At 43.5% G+C, this 10,000-nt stretch overlaps 1 protein-coding gene and 1 long non-coding RNA gene across 3 annotated transcripts in view; one reads left to right on the forward strand and one right to left on the reverse strand.

Moving 5' to 3' along the window:
• mtss1 (MTSS I-BAR domain containing 1) overlaps positions 1–10,000 on the forward strand; it is a 61,904-nt gene that overhangs the window by 51,131 nt on the left and 773 nt on the right. Inside the window, exons 7-14 of one of the 2 annotated variants that reach the window (XM_079683123.1) lie at positions 2,619–2,776; positions 3,015–3,122; positions 3,227–3,324; positions 3,649–3,727; positions 5,307–5,438; positions 5,901–6,048; positions 7,112–7,138; positions 8,428–10,000. The exon at positions 8,428–10,000 is cut by the window's right edge and continues 773 nt beyond it. In XM_079683123.1, the coding sequence (XP_079539249.1) occupies positions 2,619–2,776; positions 3,015–3,122; positions 3,227–3,324; positions 3,649–3,727; positions 5,307–5,438; positions 5,901–6,048; positions 7,112–7,138; positions 8,428–9,671 (1,994 nt within the window). In that variant the 3' untranslated portion in view covers positions 9,672–10,000. The remainder of the gene's footprint in view (positions 1–2,618; positions 2,777–3,014; positions 3,123–3,226; positions 3,325–3,648; positions 3,728–5,306; positions 5,439–5,900; positions 6,049–7,111; positions 7,139–8,427) is intronic. The other variant, XM_079683124.1, reaches the window with a different exon arrangement.
• Positions 25–3,336, reverse strand: LOC307040364. The gene is made up of 3 exons (XR_013808481.1): positions 3,213–3,336; positions 3,051–3,130; positions 25–903 (listed from the first exon to the last, which is right to left on the reverse strand). It is a non-coding gene; the product is annotated as an uncharacterized lncRNA (long non-coding RNA).

Raw genomic sequence — 10,000 nt, forward strand, 5'->3', positions numbered from 1 at the left:
ATAACAAAAAGTGTATCACGAGCCGGTTTCTCAAACTTACCTTCCCCACCTTTAAGTTTGAATTAATGAGGAAACATATGAATTGTTAAAGTGCATTTAAACACAACTCGTGTACGCTAAATAAACATGAAATGCTGTTAAAACTGTATTTATTTGAGTTAATAACAAAAAAAACTGTATTTTACAAGACCAGATATAAACACTTTGTTATAATCTACCTTTGCCCAACACTAACTTTACAGAACAGAGTGAATGCCCCAAAGTAAAAAGACTCTTACCTTTTAAGGCAAGTGTATTTATACAGCGCCTTTCAAAAACAAGGCCATTCAAAGTGCTTTACGAACATGAAAGACATCATGAGCATTAAGAAATAGTGCAGCGGAAACACGTCATAAAATGGCATTTAAAAAAATATATATAACACAAAGAAATACATGAATAAAGTGACAGTGCAGTGTGAGATGAGAATAGGTCAGTGATGTGATGATGTCATCAGTGTGTGACGCAGGCGGTCTAGACGTCGTGATGAATAGTGTTCGTGAAGCAGAAGTGTCTCTCTCAGCTGCACGTGAGTCAGCGTGATTAGAAACACGTTGTTTAACGCAGACGTCAGCACGTTAAATATCGCCGAGGCAGCGTTTGTGTGTCATCGTTGTTTACCCTCATCTGTGTTGCAGGTTGAGTTTCCATAGGTCTTTACGACCCCTCAAAGTGCTTTACATGATCATTCATTACCACTTGCTCTAGGGAAGCTAACACACACACACACACACACACACACACACACAGACGCACAGACACACACACACACACACACACACACACAGGATCAACTGTCTCTGTTGTCCTGTCTCTTCGAGTTGGAAAGATGGTTTGTTTTCACCGTGTTTGCTTGAAGACTATCTGAAAACATAGAGACAGAGGTTTCAGAAATCAGATGCCCATAACTTTATTTACATCAGAAGATCAAACAAAATGTCCATCCCAGCTTCTCAAGTACAAGGTGATGACCTAAAGGAGCCCTACTACGCTAACTTTCAGCTCATATCAGTATGTAGTGTCTCTACTTTAAAGAGTCCTCTCCTGCTGATGTTCAGGTGTATATCAGTATGTAGTGTCTTTACTTTAAAGAGTCCTCTCCTGCTGATGTTCAGGTGTATATCAGTATGTAGTGTCTCTACTTTAAAGAGTCCTCTCCTGCTGATGTTCAGATTTATATCAGTATGTAGTGTCTCTACTTTAAAGAGTGCTCTCCTGCTGATGTCCAGGTGTATATCAGTATGTAGTGTCTCTACTTTAAAGAGTCCTCTCCTGCTGATGTTCAGGTGTATATCAGTATGTAGTGTATCTACTTTAAAGAGTCCTCTCCTGCTGATGTTCAGGTGTATATCAGTATGTAGTGTCTCTACTTTAAAGAGTCCTCTCCTGCTGATGTTCAGGTGTATATCAGTATGTAGTGTCTCTACTTTAAAGAGTCCTCTCCTGCTGATGTTCAGGTGTATATCAGTATGTAGTGTCTCTACTTTAAAGAGTCCTCTCCTGCTGATGTTCAGGTGTATATCAGTATGTAGTGTCTCTACTTTAAAGAGTCCTCTCCTGCTGATGTTCAGGTGTATATCAGTATGTAGTGTCTCTACTTTAAAGAGTCCTCTCCTGCTGATGTTCAGGTGTATATCAGTATGTAGTGTCTCTACTTTAAAGAGTCCTCTCCTGCTGATGTTCAGGTGTATATCAGTATGTAGTGTCTCTACATGTCTCCATTCTTTGATGTTCAAAAAGCTCTTTATATGTCTCATACTGCCTGCGCTGCAGCACCTCACCTACAGTGATGTCACTATGTTCAGGAAGTAAACAAAGGAGTCGAATGGAGGCGTTTTCAGACAAGGGGGGAGAGAACACAGGGATTTGAGTCTTTGCAGACCATGTACATGCACACAAACATATATAATACACTACAGGGAATAAAACAATCCTTCCTCAACCCAACATATTTTCACTTTTCAATCTTCAACATGTCTTTAGAATCAGACGTCTCCACAACCGTTCTCTTGATGGGTTTTACAAGAAGTTGTGTCCGTCTAAGAAAGAGTTTATTTAATTGAGGTGATTAGTTTGTTCAGGTTTAGTTTAAGTCATTGGAGTAAATCACATCAGAAACAGTGTTTTTGTTTGTATTATTCCAATGAGTTCCCTCCCAGTATCACCATCAGATCAGCTGGTTTTAAAAGGTTTCCCATCCAAACACTGTAGTGATGTGCTGCCCCCTGCTGGTGGGATCTGAGTATTACAGCCTCAGTGTTAATCTTACCCTGGAGCTGCAACGATGATTTAATTGGCAGAAAAAGAATCAAAACATTTTCTTTTTTAAATGTCAAAGTAATTTGCATTAAGGTCAGATATGCTGCTTTCCTGTTGTATATCACATTAAAGTGAATATCTCTATTTTAGACGGACAAAACCAGGCAGTTAAAGCCATCACTTAGACTTTTGTTATACTGACCAAACTTTTAATCTAGAATCAAATCCTGTGATTGATTTGAAGCAATGAATACAAAATCAATGTGAAATCAAGAACTTAACCTTATCGTGTGTGTGTGTGTGTGTGTGTGTGTGTTCAGGTAAGGGGGAGGTGCGCCTGCAGCTGGATAGCGCTCTGCAGGACGTGAACGTTCGTTACGCCGTGCTGGAGGACATGGAGAAGAGGGCGGTGTGCAGAGCTCTGATCGAGGAGCGCTCCAGATACTGCAGCTTTGTCAGCATGCTGAAGCCCGTGCTGGTGAGTGTGTGTGTGTGTGTGTGTGTGTGTGTGTGTGTGTGTGTGTGTGTGTGTGTGTGTGTGTGTGTGTGTGTGTGTGTGTGTGTGTGTGTGTGTGTGTGTGTGTGTGTGTGTGTGTGTGTGTGTGTGTGTGTGTGTGTGTGTGTGTGTGTGTGTGTGTGTGTGTGTGTGATGTCTTTAAAGCTTTTTGAATGGAATAATTACTAACATGTGTTTGTGTGTGTGTGTGTGTGTGCAGGACCATGAGATCAACATGCTGGGGGAGGTGACTCACCTGCAGACTATTCTGGAAGATCTGAGCAACCTGACAGCTGAACCCAATAAACTCCCAGCAGCCAGCGAGCAGGTCACTCTCTTAAACACACAACACATTACGTATACTTTTGAATAGATTGTTCATGAACAAGGTTAGAGAGGTTAGTCTGAAACCTCTTACTTTGTGTTTTCCAGGTGATTCTGGACCTGAAAGGCTCAGATTTTAACTACAGCTATCAGACTCCTCCAGCTTCTCCCAGCAACACCCTGTCCAGGAAGAGCAGCATCAGCAGGTAACACACACACACACACACACACACACACAAACTGACAGACTGACAGACAGACAGACTGACAGACTGACAGACTGACAGACAGACAGACAGACAGACAGACAGACAGACAGACAGACAGACAGACAGACAGACAGACAGACTTGAGACTGTGCTGAACATGATTTAATGTGTACTTGTATGACATTATATTTCAACATAATATTAGAACTGCTGATACTGGAGCAAAGTCTTTGTGTATTTGGATCAACTTACACAACCATGACATCACCTGTGTGTTGGAGCTTTTATTCTGATTTTGTGTGTGTGTGTGTGTGTGTGCAGTAACTACCAGTCTGGATCAGTGAGACACGTTCCCTCCTTGGACTCCATCAGCAGTGAAGTGGATGGAGTTCACATCCAGGTAACACACACACATCGGTTTTCTATTTAAACTCAGAATGTTAAATACACGTACTTAGCGCTAACATCACGTACTTCAGTGTGCTTTAGGTCTGGGGTTGTTTTTCTTGGAATGAACTGAAGGAGTCTGAAATAGCATTAGATTAATGGCTGTAGTTTTTAGACTTCAATTAAACTGTCTTTGTTTTGTGTAATTCGTATTATGTTATTTGTTATTTTTCTAGTTTCCTTATACATTTTTCAAATTATTTATTTCCCTTTTTTAATTATTCTTTTAAATATTTTTTTATACAGGTTTGTTCTGTTATTTAATTTAAATGTGTTCTTATATATGTATATATCTTTTTCCTAAGTCTATTTTAGTAAATATATATTGACTGTCTTTCCATGAAAACACAAACCTGTCCAGAAATGTGCTTTTAAACTTAAAAACTGGACTGCTGATTAATGTATGCCCCCGCATCAAAAAAGATATTCATGGTGCACAGAAAACCTCATAACTTGAGTTTATCTCTTATCAGTTATAACTTAATGTCCTCTAAAATGTTAATACTATTTGAATAAGTTTCATATCTTTAAGTAACATTTTCCCTAATCATAAAACTCTAAATCTCAACCCTTACTTTAAAAAATATGACACGTTTAGCGTTGAGGATTTTTTTAAATAAAAGCCTCCCCTCTCCTGTGTAGCGTTGCTCCTCCCCCTTCCTTCTCATTGGTCAGGAGGTCGGCCGCTCCCTCAGCGAGGGGAACTCTCCGAACCGCCGCGGTCGCCACGGCAGCCGCGGTCGCTACGGTTACACAGGCCACGCCATCACAGGCCACGACATCACAGGCCACGCCATCACAGGCCACGCCCCCACAGGCCACGCCCCCACGCTCAGCCGCCGTGTTAGCCGCAGAGATAACGCCTCCGTGAGAAAATACATATTCATATTTATCACCGTCTGTCTCCCATCGGATCAGATCTGCATCTCACATCCTCTCCGTGTTCCACCGTATTATCCCCCGTGTTTCGCGTCAGGCTTCACCTCCACACGTCCAGGTCCATCCCATAAAATACAGTCCATAGCAATGTGGTGTGTTCACGTGGAAAGTGATGAATTGCTTGTGTGACTGTCATTTTATTTATGGTTTATTTTTTGTTTTATTTGTGTTTTTCGTCCATTTCCATCTTCGTGTGACACTTTGTTCGTCTTTCGATATGTATTGGACTATTTCTGTTCATATGTCTTTATCCCGTAGTCTCCAAATGACTCATTGAGTCATTTTAAAGGCTAATAAAGGGTTATAATGGTAGCTTTGTGTTACCTAAAGCTATACGGTGCATCAAGTCAGTCATACCAACCACATTATTCACTTATATTGTTGGGTGGAGGAAAAGGGGAAAAACATCATTTCAATTGGACACACATTTAGCAGCACCCTCCACACTGGATTTCAAATAATATCGACGTTATCTGAACTGTGTGTTATTGCTCACAGGCACAGTAGTGTAATGAGGGGTGTGTGTGTGTGTATTTTATGTGAAACCCCGACATCTCGGGTATATTAAAATGTTCACTTCCTGGTTCCTGTAGGACTCAATGGGCTCGACCAATCAGCTCGCAGCTGGCGGCAGCATGGGGACAGAGAACGGCCTGCTCGCCCCCCCACAAAACGCCTACACACACCATGGAGAGAGAGCCAGAGCCATGTCTGCATCTGGGAAGGTAACACACTCACTCACTCACTCACTCACTCACTCACTCACTCACTTTTCTCCTGCCGCTTATTCCCTTTCTTGCTTCCGTTTCCTTCAATATCTCCTTGTTCTGTTTCCTTTCCTTCACTCCCTTTTCTCCATGTTTCCTCAAATGTCCCCTCTCCTTCACCTCGTGTCTCCTCTCCTTCGTTCCCCTTTTTATGGTTCCTCTCCTGTCCTTGGCTCCTCCGCTTGTTTTCCCCTCCACTATTCATTTGAATCCTCTCTCCTATATTCTCTCCTTGTTTCCTCTCTTTGTTGATTCTTAAAACATAATCTCCTCTCCTTGTTTCCTTTCTGTATTTCTTTCTATGAAGCCTGTAATTAAATGTGTACAATTATTAATTAAACTGCATTAAAGTAAACTCTCTCTCTCGCTCTCGCTCTCTCTCTCGCTCTCGCTCTCGCTCTCGCTCTCTCTCTCTCTCAGTCTTGCTCGGCCCGTGATCAGCTGTTGACGTTGGGTGCATTGGGTTCGGACGCCCAGAGGAGCAGCAGGGACTCTCTCCACTGCTCCTCTGGATACAGCACGCAGACCACCACCCCCTCCTGCTCCGAGGACACCATACACACACACAGTGAGTACACACACACACACACACACACACACACACACACACACACACACACACACACACACACACACACACACACACACACAGTGAGCACACACACACACACACACAGTGAGCACACACACACACACACACACACAGTGAGCACACACACACACACACACACAGTGAGCACACACACACACACACACAGTGAGCACACACACACACACACACACACACACACACACACACACAGTGAGCACGTACACACACACACATGCACGCACACACACACACATGCATGCACACACACACACACACACACACACACACACACACAGTGAGTACACACACACACACATGCACGCACACACACATGCACGCACACACACATGCACGCACACACACATGCACACATGCACACACACACACACATGCACGCACACACACACATACACACATGCACACACACACACACACACACACACACACACACACACACACACACACAGTGAATACACACACACACACACACAGGAAATACTCTGCAAGTGACAGATTGCTAAATACGTTTTCACTTCCAAAATCTGTATTTTAAATATTAGATTAAATGTGACTGCTTAAAAAAAGAGTTAAACCTGCAACATCCGATATTAAGTTAACATATTATTATAAATAGAGTAATAATAAAAACGTTGAATGCAACCCGCCACTATTTCAGAATAAAACACCATTTTTGTTTACACTTCCTAAAGGGTAGGTTTCTTTTGCTGTTATGCTTTTTATTTATGTTTTACTGTCAGCCCCGTTCATATCTATAGCCTGAACCCACGTGTAAGGAAACGCAGTTCACGGGAATTTCTTTTATTCATTTAATTCAGATTATTTTCCTGATTTATGCAATTATTGTTTTTTAAACCGATTGAAAGCACTTCCATGAAAACACACTCAGCCATCTAATCCTCTGTGTGGCTCCCAGCTGTCCGGTGTGTTTCATATGCATCAGTCTGTGGTTATATTCTGTATCCTCTGTGTTTCTGGTGTCTCCTCTCGTGTTTTCTAAACTTCCTTCCTTCTCTTCCAGCTGTAAAGAGAGAGCCTCCTATCTATGGTAGGTCTCTGACTTCCTGTCTGTCTTCTGCCTGTTTTACCTCTCAGCGTCGCCAGCTGATCGCATGTCTGCATCCAGCTTTCTGCGCATTCATTATTCAAATAAACCCAGAGATAATTGAGCTTTTTTTACTCCATTGAGTTACAGTTTAACACATTTTACAAATTCACCATTTCTATATCAACTACTCACCCTGTGTTCTGATAGAATCTGTGTTCTCCTCCGATGCCTCCATGATGAATGTAGAATCAAAGCAACACGGAACAGTCTGGACGATTCAGGGTTTCACATCTGGACAAACTAGAATAAATAAGTTCTCATTTATCCAGTCGTGTATTGACTACTGCACAAATACTGCCAAAACGGAACTCTTTAAAACACGTTGTCTTTGCATGAATGAGTAGAGCGTCCGTGCAAAACTGTTAAGACTGTTTTGGTGGAAGTGTATAAAATGTGATATGGATATAAACATAAACAGAGGCCTTTAAAGAGTCCCTATTGAGCTTTTTCCTTTTCTGTAGTGTGTTCTATAGTTTTTAGTGCATGTCAATGGTCTGCAAAGGCTACAATCTCTGTGTTCCCTTGAGAGGGAGTTTCCCTCCCACAGGACTCTTTAAAGTAGAGACACTACACACTGATATACACCTGAACATCAGCAGGAGAGAACTCTTTAAAGTAGAGACACTACATACTGATATACACCTGAACATCAGCAGGAGAGGACTCTTTAAAGTAGAGACACTACATACTGATATACACCTGAACATCAGCAGGAGAGGACTCTTTAAAGTAGAGACACGACATACTGATATACACCTGAACATCAGCAGGAGAGGACTCTTTAAAGTAGAGACACTACATACTGATATACACCTGAACATCAGTAGGAGAGGACTCTTTAAAGTAGAGACACTACATACTGATATACACCTGAACATAAGCAGGAGAGGACTCTTTAAAGTAGAGACACTACATACTGATATACACCTGAACATCAGCAGGAGAGGACTCTTTAAAGTAGAGACACTACACACTGATATACACCTGAACATCAGCATATAGAAATGTAAGGTAGAAATAAAAATAGAATCAGTTTTTCTAGATCAAACAAGAGAAAACAACCAGACTAACCTTGATCTGTGATTCAAGGTCCTCTCTCCTTGTTAACTTTCCTCTCTGCTTTTCTTATCTCCACATTTACTCTCCTCTCCTTCCCTTACTACTTATTTACTCTCCTTAATCTGTACTTCAACAGCATCTAATATATATTTCCTCTCTCCTCCCTCCAGTTGACTACGAGTCCATCTCTCTCCACGGAGACTCCGACTCCCTGCACCACCTCTCTCTGGGAAACACCAACCAGTCGGACTTCGACAAATCCTCCACCATGCCGAGGAACTCCGACCTCAGCTTCCAGTACAGGAAGTTCGCTCAGTCCAAACGTCCCGCCTCCACCGTCAGCCTATTGGCCGAACCGGAGCTGACGAGTCGTTCCGGACGCCATCATCAGATGCCGCCGCCCTCCCACACCGCCACCATCCGTCGGAAACCATCGTCAAAACCGGCGTATCGCAGGGGAACCATCAGCGGGGGGATGCCCATTCCCATCTGCACCCCACAGGTTCCCATTAAGGCAGGAAACGGCAGCGAGGAGCTCATCTTCAACTCCGCCGCAGGAGGGTTGGGTTTCAGCAAACTGTGCACCTCCACCCAGAGTCTCTGCGCCCTCCCCCCCTCCTCCCACTCCTCCCCCTATTACCAACTGGTGCCGGGAAAGATGCCAATCCCAGTGCCGATTCCCACCGTACCACCGGAGGGCAGCAACGCCAAACTGTACCAGCAACAAGTGCAGGAGCAAGGCAACCAGCTGAATCACTATCAGCAACTACAACAGCAACAACAACAACAACAACAACAACAGCAACAACTACAGATCCAACAGCAGCAGTTTCAGCCCCACCAGGTACAGGAACAACAAAACCACCATCAGCAGCTGCAGCAACGCAGTCAGATTCAGTCGCAGCAACAACAACAACAACAACAACAACAACAACTACAAATCCCACAACAACAGTACAACCAACAACAACAGTTTCAACCGCAGCAACTTCAACAGCAGCAGCTTCAGCAGCAGCAACAACTGCAGATCCAGCAACAACATCTTCAACAGCAGCAGCAGCAGCAACAACAACAACAACAACAACAACAACTGCAGATCCAGCAACAACAACAACAACAACAACAACAGCAGATCCAACAACAGCAGCAGCTCCAGCCTCACCCCAACCTGATCTCTCAGCAGCAGAAGCACCAGGCTCAGTTCCAGGCGTCCTCTGCCCAGAATGAGGCCTCCTCTCTGGGCCTCGCTGTCCCCCATCACCCCCTGGATCCCCCGCCCCCCTCCCCCCCCGACCCTCTGCCCCAGGAGGGGGGGGGCAACATGCTGAATCAGATCAGAAGCATCAAGCTCAGACGGACCCTCACTAACGATCGCTCCGCCCCCCTCCTTCCTCCCCCCACCAATCACAAATGATCTTTTATTTTTATTTTTTTTAATCCATCGCTGGAACTCGACTCGTGTCTTATTTTATTTTCTAAAGATCCGCTTCCTTTTAGGGACGTGTTAGATTTCTGTTTTTGAAACGTTATCGTCATTTCCTGACAGTTTCTTTGCCTTTTTGGTTCATGTTTGCGTTTCCATGGTGCGTAAAGTGGATTGTTTTAGCAACGCGACTTCCTGCTCACACGTGGCTCTTTAATCGGCCGGACAGGAAGTAGATCCTCTTCGGGTGCGTTTGATTTGTTCTTTTTGGACCTTTTGGGGTTTAGTAATCGTACTGTATCTCCACAGTGTCCCGTGGT

The sequence above is a fragment of the Notothenia rossii genome (assembly GCF_949606895.1).
Source record: "Notothenia rossii genome assembly, chromosome: 5".
Classification (NCBI taxonomy): domain Eukaryota; kingdom Metazoa; phylum Chordata; class Actinopteri; order Perciformes; family Nototheniidae; genus Notothenia; species Notothenia rossii.